General features: G+C 38.4%; 1 protein-coding gene across 5 annotated transcripts; it reads left to right on the top strand.

The window, feature by feature from the left end:
• The first annotated feature begins 1,880 nt into the window (after window positions 1-1,880).
• LOC126592489 (L-galactono-1,4-lactone dehydrogenase, mitochondrial-like) lies at window positions 1,881-16,621 on the top strand. 5 transcript variants are annotated; one of them, XM_050258177.1, is made up of 4 exons: window positions 1,881-2,007; window positions 11,691-11,830; window positions 12,146-12,320; window positions 16,200-16,621. In XM_050258177.1, exons 1-3 carry the CDS (start codon window positions 2,004-2,006, stop codon window positions 12,302-12,304), a joined length of 303 nt encoding a protein of 100 aa, XP_050114134.1. In that variant the 5' UTR covers window positions 1,881-2,003; the 3' UTR covers window positions 12,305-12,320; window positions 16,200-16,621. The 5 variants fall into 5 exon arrangements, with proteins under 5 accessions (XP_050114134.1, XP_050114133.1, XP_050114132.1 ...); XM_050258176.1 differs by having other exon boundaries at window positions 16,044-16,621; XM_050258175.1 differs by lacking the exon at window positions 16,200-16,621 and adding an exon at window positions 12,479-12,803.
• The last annotated feature ends 330 nt before the right edge of the window (window positions 16,622-16,951 follow it).

Genomic DNA, 16,951 nt, shown 5'->3' with positions numbered 1-16,951 from the left:
GACCAGATGAAGGAATCTGATGGTCAGGTTTTACTTGATCATCAGAGATTTGTGGGTTTGTTCCAAAGGCATTTATTGCCTTCGTCTTCTGGGGCTGTACCGCTTAATGAAGCTCTAAATGATCAACCTCTGATGCCTCCTCCTTCTAGGGTTCTGTCCAGTACTGAGGCTCCGAATGATCCCCCTCCGGTGCCTTCTCTTTCTGGGGCTCTACCGACTGCTGAGACTTCTCCTAAGCAACCTTTGTGAAGGCTCCCTCTTGTTTGTTTATTTTGACTCAAGTATATGTAAATATTTGTAACTTATCGGGGATATCAATAAATAAGTTTTCCTTCATTTCAACGTATTGTGTTAAATACACCAAAGCCTTTTTCGCTAAGTTCTTTGAATTTTCTTTTGTTGAAGCTTGTATGTTGAAACTTTGTGAGTGGAGCATGTAGGTTGAGGTAGTGTTTCCTTAATTTCCCGAGTGAGGAAAACTTCTCGGTTGGAGACTTGGAAAATCCAAGTCACTGAGTGGGATCGGCTATATGAATCTTAGAATGCCATTGTGTTCTGTCCTGTGTCATGTCCTCCGTTAGATCCAAGTACTCTAAGTCTTTTCTTAGGGTCTCTTCCAAAGTTTTCCTAGGTCTGCCTCTACCCCTTCGGCCCTGAACCTCTGTTCCATAGTCGCATCTTCTAATCGGAGCGTCAGTAGGCCTTCTTTGCACATGTCCAAACCACCGTAACTGATTTTCTCTCATCTTTCCTTCAATTTCGGCTACTCCTACTTTACCCCGGATATCCTCATTCCTAATCTTATCCTTTCTCGTGTGCCCACACATCCAACGAAGCATCCTCATCTCCGCTACACCCATTTTGTGTACGTGTTGATGCTTCACCGCCCAACATTCTGTGCCATACAGCATCGCCGGCCTTATTGCCGTCCTATAGAATTTTCCCTTGAGCTTTAGTGGCATACGGCGGTCACACAACACGCCTGATGCACTCTTCCACTTCATCCATCCAGCTTGTATTCTATGGTTGAGATCTCCATCTAATTCTCCGTTCTTTTGCAAGATAGATCCTAGGTAACGAAAACGGTCGCTCTTTGTTATTTCTTGATCTCCGATCCTCACCCCTAACTCGTTTTGGCCTCCATTTGCACTGAACTTGCACTCCATATATTCTGTCTTTGATCGGCTTAGGCGAAGACCTTTAGATTCCAACACTTCTCTCCAAAGGTTAAGCTTTGCATTTACCCCTTCCTGAGTTTCATCTATCAACACTATATCGTCTGCGAAAAGCATACACCAAGGAATATCATCTTGAATATGTCCTGTTAACTCATCCATTACCAACGCAAAAAGGTAAGGACTTAAGGATGAACCTTGATGTAATCCTACAGTTATGGGAAAGCTTTCGGTTTGTCCTTCATGAGTTCTTACGGCAGTCTTTGCTCCTTCATACATATCCTGTATAGCTTGGATATATGCTACTCGTACTCCTTTCTTCTCTAAAATCCTCCAAAGAATGTCTCTTGGGACCCTATCATACGCTTTTTCCAAATCTATAAAGACCATGTGTAAATCCTTTTTCCCATCTCTATATCGTTCCATCAATCTTCGTAAGAGATAGATTGCCTCCATGGTTGAGCGCCCTGGCATGAACCCGAATTGGTTGTCCGAAACCCGTGTCTCTTGCCTCAATCTATGCTCAATGACTCTCTCCCAGAGCTTCATTGTATGACTCATTAGCTTAATACCCCTATAGTTCATGCAATTTTGTACATCGCCCTTATTCTTGTAGATAGGCACCAAAGTGCTCGTTCGCCACTCATTTGGCATCTTCTTCGTTTTCAGAATCCTATTGAAAAGGTCAGTGAGCCATGTTATACCTATAAAGCAGCTCATCGAGAAGAATGAGATACCTGCACCTGCTCCAATAGAGCAGCGCTGGACAGCCTGCACTAAGAGCCCCATGAGTCCAGCTTCAAGCACAAGAGAGGATGATATATTTTCATGGGTAATTTCATGAACCAATTTTTCCCATATATCTCTTGAGTTAATCTTCCACTTAGTGGGAAAAGCCTTTGTTGTTGTTATTGTTGTTGTATCTTTTTGAGTTAATTCTTATCCATCTTTGAATCGGAAAGCTGTAAGAAAGTAGTGTTAAAAGATGAATCAGTTGTCGAGCCTGCATACAAGAAATTTTTAAGTGATACCTGAGGCTTTGGATTTTTTATTTTTTTTACATGATTAAGCAAAGCTTGATATATTAATTGGTGGGAAAAATCTTGCCGGGTTTAGCATTAGGATATCTCCTTTAGGTTTAACTGAGAGTTAGTGACGATGTTCAAGTTGAATATCAGAGTGCACAACGAACAAGACTAACAAAAAAAAAGGTCGTACCCAGTACACAAGGCTCCCGCTTTACGCAGGGTTTGGGAGAGGTGAATGTCGGCTAGCCTTACCCCCATTTATGGAGAGGCTGCTCCCAAGTCTCGAACCCGACTAACAAAATAAGAAATATTATTGATATCAAATGAGAATGCCGAAATGGCTACAAAACCCTAAGATGCTACATTGTGACTAACTTGATTCCTCAAACTAAATTACAAGCTCTATTTATAGAGCAATAAACCTAAGAAACCCTAATGCGTAAATGTCAAAAATACCCTACTACAAAATCAAAACAAATCTCTAATTAATTTCCTAAATAAACCTAATAAATTCCAACAGTTCATGCTGATTACTGGTTTGTGTCATGGTCCTAAGAGGAACTTGACATGTTTATTGAATAGGTAACACAACACGACTTGTGTAACCTGTTAATAAAGGGATTTTAACCAGAACCCATTTACCTGTATAATAAGCCAATATCATCATCTCATTGATGAAATGACATGATGCAACCCACTATATAGGTCACTATAACATGTTTACAAGAATTCAACCTACTTGACTTGTATGTCGTGTTTGTATAAGAAACCAAAGTTTATCAGTAAATATATAACTAAAAGAAAATACAAGTAAGGTGAACAAGATGCTTAACTAATTCGATAACCTCAAAGAGAAATGCAGAATACACTCAATACAACACTCCTCCACCCCTCCCCAATCAAGAAAATTGTAGTTAAATATTAAACATCAAACAAGAACATGACTCAATATGCGTACCAAGATATAAGTCATCACTCCCTGTTACACTTATTAGTGTTTGATTTCTGGATTGAGTTTCTTCAATGGAAAAAATGAAAGCAGAAATGTATAGAGAGGAAGAGATTAGAGAGCCATGGAAGCTTCAAGGTTCATTGGATTCCACTCTCACCAAGCAAGAAACTCGGAGAGTATATATTACCGTTAAAGGAGAGTGAGTAACTCACTCTCTCTCTCACATCATTACAACTCAATCACAACCATCCATTTGTAAGTCATCATGTAAGAAGCTTACACCTATCATGAGCTATGACTCATTACAATCTAATCTAGATGCCATATGGAATATGATCCAAAGGCTCACATTACATCTTACCACTTGCATATAATAAAACCAACATAGCAAATACATTTATACACCAATACTCCCTTCTAAATGTTTTGCTAATTTCATTCCAAGTGCAGCTCTCAAATACTAAAACCGATCCTTAGGAAGAGCCTTGGTAAAAATGTTTGCCAATTGCTCCTCTATTCTGCAGTAGTTCAATTCAATGGTGCCATCTTGAATAGCATCCCTTATGAAGTGATATCTCCTGTTGATATGCCTTGTTTTCTGGTGGAACACTGGGTTCTTGGACATGGCTATGGCAGAGGTGTTGTCACACAACAAAGGTGTAGCCTCCACTTGTTCCTCTCCAAAATTAGATAACACAAACCTCAGCCACATTGCTTGTGTTATAGCTTCTACAGCACTTACATATTCAGCTTCTGTAGTGGATAGAGCCACACTACATTGCTTAACTGAAGCCTAAGAAAATATCCCTAAGCCAAAGCTGAATGCATAGCCCGAAGTACTCTTCATATCATCCAAGCTTCCTGCACAATCATTATCACAGTAGCCTATTAACACCACAGCTTTATCGTTCACATACTCAATCCCAAAATTCAGTGTCCCTTGTACATATCTTAAGACCCTTTTAGGTGTCCCCATGTGTTTTCCTGTAGGTTTATGCATAAATCTTGCTAATAAACATGATGCATACATCAAATCTAGTCTAGTAGCTATTAGGTATAACTACCAACCATTTTTCTATATAAGCCTTCATCAGCATCCTCACTTCCATCAACCTTAGATAGCTTCTCATTGATTGCAAGTGGAGTCAGTCTTTTAAACCAAACTTCTCAAGTACGAACTTGGCATATTTCTTCTGATGGATAAATATGCCCTTATCAATTTGAATTATGCCTAAACCAAGGAAATGGTGCAGCATTCCCAAGTCTGACATCTCATACTGTTTCATCATATCCATCTTAAACTCTTGAATGATTTCATCAGAACTCCTTGTGTAGATAATGTCATCTACATACAGAGACACAATAAGCACTGAATAGCATCCCTTATGAAGTGATATCTCCTGTTGATATGCCTGGAACATTGGGTTCTTGGACATGGCTATGGCAGAGGTGTTGTCACACAGCAAAGGTGTAGCCTCCACTTGTTCCTCTCCAAAATTAGATAACACAAACCTCAGCCACATTGCTTGTGTTGTAGCTTCTGCAGCACTTACATATTCATCTTCTGCAGTGGATAGAGCCACACTGCATTGCTTAACTGAAGCCTAAGAAAATATCCCTGAGCCAAAGCTGAATGCATAGCCAGAAGTACTCTTCATATCATCCAAGCTTCTTGCCCAATCATTATCACAGTAGCCTATTAACACCACAACTTTACCGTTCACATACTCAATCCCAAAATTCAGTGTCCCTTGTACATATCTTAAGACCCTTTTAGGTGTCCCCATGTGTTTTCCTGTAGGTTTATGCATAAATCTTGCTAATAAACATGATGCATACATCAAATCTAGTCTAGTAGCTGTTATGTATAACTACCAACCATTTTTCTATATAAGCCTTCATCAGCATCCTCACTTCCATCAACCTTAGATAGCTTCTCATTGATTGCAAGTGGAGTCAGTCTTTTAAACCAAACTTCTCAAGTACGGACTTGGCATATTTCTTCTGATGGATAAATATGCCCTTATCAGTTTGAATTATGCCGAAACCAAGGAAATGGTGCAGCATTCCCAAGTCTGACATCTCATACTGTTTCATCATATCCATCTTAAACTCTTGAATCATTTCATCAGAACTCCTTGTGTAGATAATGTCATCTACATACAGAGACACGATAAGCACTGAATAGCATCCCTTATGAAGTGATATCTCCTGTTGATATGCCTGGAACACTGGGTTCTTCGACATGGCTATGGCAGAGGTGTTGTCACACAGCAAAGGTGTAGCCTCCACTTGTTCCTCTCCAAAATTAGATAACACAAACCTCAGCCACATTGCTTGTGTTGTAGCTTCTGCAACACTTACATATTCAGCTTCTGCAGTGGATAGAGCCACACTGCATTGCTTAACTGAAGCCTAAGAAAATATCCCTAAGCGAAAGCTGAATGCATAGCCCGAAGTACTCTTCATATCATCCAAGCTTCCTACCCAATCATTATCACAGTAGCCTATTAACACCACAGCTTTACCGTTCACATACTCAATCCCAAAATTCAGTGTCCCTTGTACATATCTTAAGACCCTTTTAGGTGTCCCCATGTGTTTCCCTGTAGGTTTATGCATAAATATTGCTAATAAACATGATGCATACATCAAATCTAGTCTAGTAGCTGTTAGGTATAACTACCAACCATTTTTCTATATAAGCCTTCATCAGCATCCTCACTTCCATCAACCTTAGTTAGCTTCTCATTGATTGCGAGTGGAGTCAGTCTTTTAAACCAAACTTCTCAAGTACGGACTTGGCATATTTCTTCTGATGAATAAATATGCCCTTATCAGTTTGAATTATGCCTAAACCAAGGAAATGGTGCAGCATTCCCAAGTCAGACATCTCATACTGTTTCATCATATCCATCTTAAACTCTTGAGTCGTTTCATCAGAACTCCTTGTGTAAATAATGTCATCTACATACAAAGACACAATAAGCACACCTGCATCACTGAATTTAGTATACAAAGTAGCTTCACTTTGACTTTTCTTGAACCCATACTTGTTGAAGTATGTATCTATCTCATCATACCAAGTTCTGGGAGCTTGTTTCAAACCATATAAAGCCTTTTTCAGTTTGTAAACTTTGTCTTCTTGCCCTTTGACTTCGAATCCCTATGGTTGTTCAACATATACTTCCTCATGCAGTGTACCATTTAGAAATGCAGATTTGACATCCAATTGGAACAATTTCCATTCCTTTTGGACTGCCAATGCAATTAAGGTTCTAATGGTATCAAGCCTTGCCACTGGTGCAAAGGTCTCATTGAAATCAACCCCAGGCATCTGAGAGTAGCCCTTTGCCACTAATCTTACCTTGTTTTTCTGCACTGAGCCATCCAGATTAAGCTTTGTCTTATAGACCCATTTGACACCAATTACTAGTTTATCAAATGGCCTATTGACTAACTCTCATGTGTCATTCTTTTCTATCATTTCAATCTCTGTAGACGTAGCTCTTCTCCAAGCTTCATCCCCTGATGCCTCTTCAAAACACTCAGGTTCTATTACACAGAAATTGCACCTCTCATACACTTCATTCAAGCTCCAGAACTTGAGTGGTGTGTGATCATACTCTTGTGGTCCAGTGTGACTCACTTGTTCCCTTTGACTTGGAGGAGAAACAATAACTCGTTCTTGTTGCTCCTATAATGGTTTCGTTGACCCTAAAAACTACCAAGCCTACGTGGCGCGCAGGCCGAGTAATCTATGAGCTAACTACGTCCTTTGATTGAATGTGGGGTGTGCCAACTCGTCGGCCGAGTTCGTCCGAGGAGTAAAATGGGTTGATGTTGCGTTGGGTACGCGGCTGACTTCTATGTCTTGCGATTGTGATCGAGGAAGGAACACGTCTCGGCCTCTTGGGTTCTCGAACCTGAAGACAAGGCTACTAGTCTTACGAAGTTCACAAATCGTCGTCGTTAGATTCAGTTACAGTGATGGTATTCGTAAGAGTAAACTCACGCTTAATCGACATCAAAGTGTAAGGGCACAAATACTCAAAGTGGATACAAGTCTTAACAGTAAACGTGGTTTAGCCGTCGAAGTGCCGAACTCTAAATCCCACTTGAGAGTATCCAATCATAAAATAACTCGGCGTACAATGTGCCGAGCCCAATAAACTGTAACACCTCACTTCGCCGAGAAGGCTGATGAGATGACCTCGACCAATAAGGATTCGAAAATCCTCCTTGACCGAGACTTGGATAGGTAACCAGTCGCCCTTGACGCAGTGCTATCTATGTCGACTGAAGATACTGTAAGACCGGCTGATTCTACGGCGACAGTGCTATTTATGCCAACTGAAGATATCACCGGTTGCCTTCACAGTGCTGTTTATCCAAACTGAAGGTGTGTCGGCGAAAAGAGAAGAAAAAAATCTGAAGGTCGTTGAGAGAATTTGCGCAGGGCAGTTGTGTGTTGAATTGGAGGTCCTTTGAATGTTGCACCGAGTCTTATATTTGTAGTATTCATTTTTATGCTTGGGAAGGTCTGATAATATTGTAGAGTTTAATTGCAACTCTAATTCCTGAAGTTGATCCGCGTCAAAAGGCAAGCATATCTTCAAATTGTAGTTCATGACTTCAACTCTCTAATTGTTGCTGCTGACCACTCATTTATCCCATGCATAATCATAATAAATGAAACTCTGACCACTTTATCTTTTATGCACCTACAGTCACACCTTAGACCTTATCACATCAATCAAAGCTTAATCCCATCAAAATAACCACCATTATATATATAACTATATAGTTTGGGAGATTTTTGCACGGCATAGGCTGATGGGCATGCAGACTATACAGCCTACATATATATATATATATATATATATATATATATATATATATATATAACTTGTAGCTTTTCACACGGCATGCAAGTCTTCCATCATCTGACAACATCCTAGCTTGCTTAGGTCCTATCCACCATTATCTTCGGCTTGCAGATCCATGTTAGGCCAAGTGAAAAGTCCAAGAATCTCTATAATTTATTTTGTACAAGAAAACTAAGATAATTTATTAAAAGATAATTATTATGATTAAAAACCATCATATTATCTCTTAACAATAGCAAATTATCTTAACTTTCTTATCTGACGATTAAGAACCATGTTTACTCAACGGCCTCGATTGCTTGGGCTGATGGTGTAAAATCGGGCCCAAACAGGTTCTGTGCATTCCAATTCTTCATCATTCAATGCAATTTCAACATCACTCCCTTCATCTTCATATACTTCATTTGAGACTGAAATTGACAAATTCTTCTTAGCACACGATTTCCAGTCCCTACAAGAGTTCTCATCAAAGATTACATCTCTAGAGATAACAATCTTATTGGTTTTTGGATTGAACAACCTGTAACCTTTCTCACAGGTTCCATAACCAAGAAAAATGCATTTGACACTTGTTGCATCCAGTTTTTGTCTCATCTGTGATGGAACTTGTGCATAGCATAGAGATCCAAATACTCTTAAGTGTTTCACTCCAGGCTTCCTTCCACTATAAGCTGCAAAATGAGTCTTCTTATTCAGGGCTTTGGTAGGACATCTATTGAGAATATAGACTGCAGTGTTAACTGCTTCTGCCCAAAATTTAAATGGAATACCCTTCTCTAACAACATGCATTTATCCATTTCTACAATGGTCCTATTTCTCCTCTCTGCAACACCATTCTGTTGAGGAGAATAAGCCACTGTGAGCTGTCTTTCCAAACCAAGATCTTCACAAAACTGAGAAAATTCAAGTGAAGTGTACTCTCCTCCCTTGTCACTTCTTAATCTTTTCAGTTTGTACCCACTTTGTAGTTCAACAGTTGCTTTGAATTTCTTGAACACACTAAATGCCTCAAATTTACTTCTCAGAAAATAGACCCATCCCATTCTGGTACAATCATTTGTGAAGGTGATAAAGTACTTGTTTCCAGATTTGGTAGGTGTTTGCATTGGTCCACATATGTCAGTGTGAATCAATTCCAATGGTAAGGCAGCTCTCCACTTTGTTTCTTTAGGAAAAGCATCTCTGGAATGCTTGCCAAATGCACATCCCTCACATACTATGGTATTCACTTTCAGCTCAGGTAGTCCAGTTACCATTTCATGTTCTTGTAGCTGTATTAGAGCATTCATGTTTAAATAACCGAGTCTTCTATGCCATATCTCAGCAACTTGCCCAACACTAGCTCTCATGGAAATTTGGATTCCTGGTTGCAACTTCAAGGGAATGCTTCGATTTCCTTTCATAAGGACCTTGACAACAAGGTTAGAGCATGTGAAATCATCATAGATTCTGACTTCAATTCCCCCAAATACAAGGTAGTACCCATGCTCCATCATATGTCCCACACTCAACAAATTCTCTTTCAAACCAGGTCTTAACATTATCTCCCTTATGTACCTTTTGCCTTGCTTAGTTTCAACCATTAAATCATCCTTTTCAACCACATCAACCAATTGTCCTGTGCCCATCTCAACTTTTGGCAGTGACACTTCTATCTATATTCACCAATAGATCTTCTCTTCCTGTCATGTGGTTACTACTGCCACTGTCAACATACAAAATGTCTTCACCTTTCTTCACAGCAGCTGACATACAAACATAGAACATAGTTGGATTGTTCTCCACTTGACCGGCATAATTTGCCTGTTGAGTAGCTTTCTTGGACCTACAATCCTTGGCAAAATGTCATGGCTTATCACAGTTATGACACCTTGGTTTCCCCTTGAACCAACACTCTCCAAAATGTAATTTGTCACAGTATTTGCAAGGGTTCTTGGCTCCATCAGAGGGTCCAACAAATTTCCCTTGCTGGTGCACAGGTCTGTTATCCCACTTCTTACCCTTTGTCTTCCAATTCTTTGTGGGTTTGAAGTTTTGATTTGCATTATAATTGTTCTTCCTGGGAGCTATACTTAAGCTAGCAAACGCTTTCTCAATACTGTTGTTAGAATGCCTCTCAATTCTTTGTTCATACCCTTTTAGAGTCGCAACTACATCCTGCACATCAACTATCTCCAAATCCCTAGTATTTTCAATCACAGCTACAATACTATCATAGGATTTAGGGTGGCTAATTAATAAATTCTGCACAATTCTTTGATTTCCAATATCTTCACCATAACTTTTCATTTGTGTAATAAGATCAAGTAATCGCACAAGATACACAGAGAATGTTTCATGCTCACTCATGCAAGTATATTCAAAATCACGCCTTAAACTTTGAAGTTTCAGGGATCTCACCTGTTTGTCTCCAATAAACTCTTGCTTCAGTACATCCCAAGCTTCCTTTGCCGTCTCTAGTATGGCGATCCTTGGAAAAATTTCATCTAACACAGCTCCTTGAATGATGCCGAGAGCCTTAGCATCTTTGACTATGTTCTGCTTCAAGAGCTTAAGCTCGGTTGCAGTGAGCTCTTCTCCTCTTTTCGTCGGAGGACCATATCCCTTCTCAACCATATCCCACAGATCGTGAGATCTGAATATGGTCTTCATCTTTATCTGCCAGAAATCAAAGTTTTCTCCATTGAAAACCGGTGCCCAAAGATCAGCACCACTTGATCCAGCCATATTAGACTTGTTATCTAGTAACCTAGAAATTTTCAGAGCTTTCTTCGGTCGTAACAACACCCGATTTTCCTTCGAGTTCTGTCGCTGCCAACCACGTCACAGTTTCACGCCAAGATCGAGATCGAACTTGGCTCTGAGGCCATTTAGCGTTTGATTTCTGGATTGAGTTTCTTCAATGGAAAAAATGAATGCAGAAATGTATAGAGAGGAAGAGATTAGAGAGCCATGGAAGCTTCAAGGTTCATTGGATTCCACTCTCACCAAGCAAGAAACTCGGAGAGTATATATTACCGTTAGAGGAGAGTGAGTAACACACTCACATCATTACAACTCAATCACAACCATCCATTCTTAAGTCATCATGTAAGATGCTTACACCTGTCATGAGCTATGACTCATTACAATCTAATCTAGATGCTATATGGAATATGATCCAAAGGCTCACATTACATCTTACCACTTGCATATAATAAAACCAACATAGCAAATACATTTATACACCAATAACACTGAGGTTCTGACACTTTTGCCTCAGATATTTAGTACTGCTTAATGATTTTTTTTTTTTTGTTTTTTTTTTTTTGTCAAGTACTGGTATAAATTATAATGATTTGACGTTCATATTTTAGATCTCAATCTGGTTTGGGCAACAAATAATTTGTAAAACTTTTGAGGACCATGATTCAGTATTGAGGTTGCTTGACCAAAATTGAAACCCGCATCAAGTTTCAATCACATTCAGTTGCGTTGGCTTCCTTCTTTCAGCACTTTCTAATCTGCTTTAGATGCAGCCCTTGGATAGAGTTTTGTTGTGGGCTTTATGGTATACATGCTCGGATAATTATTTACCTCGCTTAGCAAAATGCTTTTACCGACTGCAATGCTCATATGTCAAAGCTGTTTTTAATTTTGCAACAGGTTGGTATAATCATGTACCTTCCTACAACGATCCCCGCCAAAGAAAGGAAATTACAGAAGAGTTGTTTCACTACAGGCGACTGACCCATACACAATTGTGGGATAAGTATTCCGCTTATGAACACTGGGCTAAGATTGAGGTACTAAATTCATCTTACGTTATTATCTTCTTAATCTCTTTATAAAAAGATGTTGCCACCGTGATATTACCAAGTCCCAAATACTTTTTTTAGTTTCTGCTTTTCTTTACCCACAAAGTCAATACATTTTAAAGGGGTCATTCAAATGCGCCCTGAACAATCAATCTTTCTATGGGAACAACTAGAGTAGCATACGTGGGTTAAAATTGTGTTGACTATGAACCTCCTCTAAGGAATTCCACCCATTTATCTCTGTAAATTGGCTCAATACAAGATGTTATATTTTTCAAGCATTTACACGTTTGTCATGTGCAGGTTCCGAAGGACAAGGATGAACTTGCCGCTCTCCAGGACAGACTAAGAAAGCGATTTCCAGTTGATGCATACAACAAAGCTCGAAGGGAGTTGGACCCTAACAGGATCCTTTCAAATAACAAGCTGGAAAAGCTTTTCCCGTTATCAGATACCGTCTGACAGCCATCCTTCATTGGTTAGTTATTCATTAGTGCCTTCTTCTACTAAAATTTGAATGCATTTTATCTCCAAACTTTTTGCCAAACCTGCCTTGAGATATGGTGTGGTGTGTTATTAAGATTATAGATTACAAAGCTGAAGCCTTTTTGACACAGCCTTTGTTTTCCGGCCTAGATGGCCATTGGAGAGAAGTATTGTTTCTGGAGCTTGCCTGAAAAGGTAAAATTAGGTTTCTGCACTCTTCTAATAAGCAGTACAGTATGAGTTTGCTTGATAGCAGTTGCATGTTTGTTTGAAATGTTGGAAACTGTCAAATTTTTTGAATTAGGTTTTTATGTACAATCTTGAAGGCTGGTTCATCAGGATAGTGTTTATAATTTGTATGCAGCATTTTTTTAGCCAAGTGACAGTGGACAAATATGGTGTGAAGAATAAGTTTAATCATTCAAAAAGGGCCCATCTCAAACATTGTTATTTTACAATGTTATAGCTTAAACAAGTTGCTTATGTGTGGTGCATGTTTGAGAACCTCTCCTAACTAATAAGGAGAATAGATGAACGGATAGTCCTTTTCGCACTATCTAACCGCAAACAACTGAAAGAGTTGATGAACCTAATTTCTTAGGGAACAAAAATATGATGGCATATTACTAGAGTAATGTGAATATGCAGGTACAAATAGCAAAGAGTTGGGTAAGAAATGCTAAACGAGTAAGCTATTATGGTAAGCATGTCCATAAGGACTTCAGAAGCATTCCTCACATAGCCAGCAGCAGCATAAGGCGAAGAGGCTGCACCAGTAGAAAACATAAAAGAAACAAAGTGTTAGCTTGAAATTGCCATAAGTTTTTGTACTAGTTCACCGTATGATATAGTTTGAGTGTTGGCTTTTGAGGTAGGTGACAGAAGAGGCTCTAAGATCATGCAACTTTCTACAAAGGTGATTGAAAGTAGAAATTGATGGACAAGATGTAAACATACCATCCCTCAATGAAGCCTCTGTCTCCTTTCTTTTTTGTCCATGGTCTAAACTTCTTCCCAGTTGGGGGATTCTCGGTTTCAGTTGGGTATCCTTCAGAAAACAAAGCAGCGTAAAGGGTGAGCCATAGTATATCCTACGGAAAAAGAGATTTTATCACAGAGAAAGACAGGATGTGTTATGGGGGGACCTGATGGAGGTTGGGTTTCTTGTGTCTCTGTCTTGGCCATCTTGAAGAAGAAACAAGCAACGCTATCGGCTAACTTGTACTGGTGACTAGTATTAATCTGTATGTGGAAGTAATGGTGTTTGATCTGTAAATGCAGGTATATAGAGAGGCCCTTTATATACTGGAGTAGAGATTATGGTAAAAGGGTCGGCTACTAGTAGTGTAATGCCTAAAGGGGCTTTTTCTAAAGGTGGTGAACTGGTTTTAGGTGGTCCATGTGTTTGAAGAGCATATTGTGATTCATAGTTTTGGTTTTGAACCTGCTCAGCTGACATGTGGATCTAATTCTTGAGAAAGGGTTTCGAGAAATGCTAGGGCGAATTGTTCATGCTTAGGCGACTCCCTATATAGCATATCCTTTAAGCAGTCTAGATACGTCTGTCGCCTTTTAGCTACTATCTTTCTTTGTAAACGTTGAGAGTATGAATCTTACATAGGAGAAAGGAGGGACTTTGTGTTATCCACATGTGCTCCACGTGCTCCAAAGCTTAGTTGTCTAACGTGTTAAGTCTGACGGCCATACGTGCTCCACGTCACTCGTTTTGTGTTATCCACATGCTAGGCTAGGGGAGCATGTTGAAAGTATGAATTCCACATCGGAAAAAAAGGGATCTCGCTTGTGCTTATAAATAATTGAGTTACTCCTAATATTGCTAATTGATTTTGTGGTGTAATTTTAATTTTTTTTATGTTTTTTACACCTTTCGGTGGAAGCCAGATTGGTGACCCAAAAAATTGCATTAGAAAAACTGTAAAAGATATGCGGGGGTTGCTTTAGATTTGGATTCTTTACTTGTTGAAGAGGATAATAAAAAGTAGTGTGAAACATGAAAAAGGTGGAAAATGGTATTAAAACATGACATTTGTACACTAATGTATGTAGTCAGTGAAGGTTCTACATAATTTTTGTACTTAGTTTTACAAAGAATATATGCATCCAGTATTGTCAAAAAGAAACGTGTTAGAACACGGTTTCGACAATATTGTGGGTAGGGATGGCAAATACCCATTGGTTATGGGTAACCGCGGTTATCCGTCCATTTAAATTAAACAGTTACGGTTATGGGTAACCGTTTAGATAAATAAACAGTTATGGGTATAACCATTTACCCGCGAAATTTAAATTGGCGGTTATGGGTATTAATCGCGGTTATAAACAGGTAACCGTTTACCTATTTATTTTATATATGTAAAACTAACATAAATCATGTTCTCGATCTAATAATACTTAGCACCTAATAAATTAGCAAGGAATTCATCAGTCATTCTCTCAATAACACTACTATAAGAATGATGATTCTCATCATCAAGGAATTCATCAAATTAATTTAAATTCCTTACGGATAACCGTGAAATTGACATAAATGTCTTATAAACAATTTTTGTAACCCAATAATACTTAGCAAATATTATATTTACCTTCATTGGTAATAGTTAAAAATATCATCCGTAAACTATTATTTCAATTATTAGAATGATATAAAGACTTAAAAAATTAAAATACGGAAATATATGATAAATGTACCTATAACGGTGTTTAATTGTCAAAAAAATAAAATTATGACAATTTTTTTTTTAATTTTCAAGTTGTTAAAAAACATATAGACGGGTGAAAAAGGGGTAATGGTAAAAAAAAAAAAACAGGGTTAAAAAGGGTAAATGGGTAAACGGGTATTAAACGGTTACAGTTAAATGGGTATGCGTTTATGGGTATGGTTAACCGTTTATAAACGGTTATGGGTATGGGTATAACCGTTTAGGCAATTACTCAACGGGTAAACGGTTATGCGGGTATGAGCTTAAACGGTTATGGGTAAATAATCGCGGTTACCCGCCCGCCATAACCATTGCTCATCCCTAATTGTGGGTGTTACAACATGGGTTGGGCTAAATCACACTTGGTACCACTTAAAATCTCCAATTGAAAGAAAATATCAGTAAATCGCTAGTGACATTAATGAACATGGCATCAAGCTTAGCTGAGCTAGTGGGCCTCAAAGGCTTAGCACAGCCCAAAGTGGTTTCTTACACCCAGTAAGGCATGATAGGCAAACAACTAATTGAGTTGATGCAAGGTAACAAGTCTTAAATCCTCCAATCACAGTGCTGTCATGTGTACCCTAATGAGTTGCTTTTGTGCTCTTCTAACCAATATATAAGGACATGACCTTCAACCGTGAGAGGTAATTGTTTAGTTACCAAGAAACCTTAAGCTCTTTAATTTCATTTACCTTTTAAATCTAACTTATGCATTAGAGAACCCTTGGTTCACACTACACTAGAATACAAGGTTTAACTTGTTTTTTCATTTCTGGTTACAGTGATTCAAAAATGAAACACTTGGCATTATAATTAATAGTAAAGATAAATTGCAAATACCCTTTCAAATTTACATTAACATCTGTAAGACTCTTTTTGTTTGAGCCTCTATGATGAGTCGATTTTATACTAAATATTATTCCTTATTCTTGGTATATCTTGATTATTATTTTAGTGAGATTTTGATGCTTTGCTAGGTGTTTTTAATGTAGGACATGCGAACTTATTCTGAGCATAAAGTAACCAAACGGTGGAATTTTTTAGTGATTCCAATTGAAGCGGATTCATGAATTTGTCAAGAACGTTGTATTAAAATTTCATAATTTTATCCTCAAGCATCTGATTGTGGCAAAATAATTTATGCCCAGCGCGCAGTGCTGGCAGATTGGGCTGCAGAGCTTATTTGCTACTTTTGGGCTAGAAGATGATGGATTTTGGACTTGGGGTCTTCTTGGAAATTGAAGAGGATTTCCTAATCTTTAATTCAAGTCATTTTGGACCTGTTTTGGAATCCTGGAGGTCCAGAAACGTGGCTATTCCTTTGATAGGCAGATTTTCTAGTTGAAATGTAATTCCTAGTTATCTTTTTATTATTTTATTTCCTAGTTTTTAGAAAACCTTTTCTAGGAGGGTTTTAATTTGGAGTAGTATAAACAAGGCGTTTTAGCCATTAGGGTTTGGGGGGACGCAACATTGATAGAACTTAGCAAAGCTTTGGAGAATTTCAGTCTTTTTATCTACAAGGTGTTTCCATCCTTTTTCTAGTTAATGATATTTTATTTGATTTTTATTATGAGTATGCATAACTAATTCCTTTTGCTAGGGTTAGGCCATGAGCCTTAGTATGAATATGTGATTTTATTAATTTGCTTATGAATGGATGCATGCGTACTTTGAATTATTAATCACCGTGATTTAAACTATCTATATATTTTAATGATTGATCACCATTAGGATATTTAGACAAGTAATTTGATGCAATTTTTGTTGGAACATCACCCTGAAATTGAGAAAGGCTTCTTGTGATTAGTAATTGTAAGTTCACTTAAGACGAACATCACGCTCTTAAGGGTTGCATGGTTTTTCAAAGTGTTTTCACAAAGCTTAATGAGTCTTACAT

Source organism: Malus sylvestris, chromosome 12 (assembly GCF_916048215.2).
Source record: "Malus sylvestris chromosome 12, drMalSylv7.2, whole genome shotgun sequence".
Taxonomy (NCBI): Eukaryota; Viridiplantae; Streptophyta; class Magnoliopsida; order Rosales; family Rosaceae; genus Malus; species Malus sylvestris.
Note: the sequence above shows the minus strand (reverse complement) of the source record. Positions and strands in the feature narration are given on the sequence as shown.

Bases quoted from the DNA above. Each gene is read 5' to 3' on its own strand.
- LOC126592489 (XM_050258177.1), top strand. The intron at 11,831-12,145 runs GTACTAAATTCA...TGTCATGTGCAG, and splicing joins AACACTGGGCTAAGATTGAG to GTTCCGAAGGACAAGGATGA.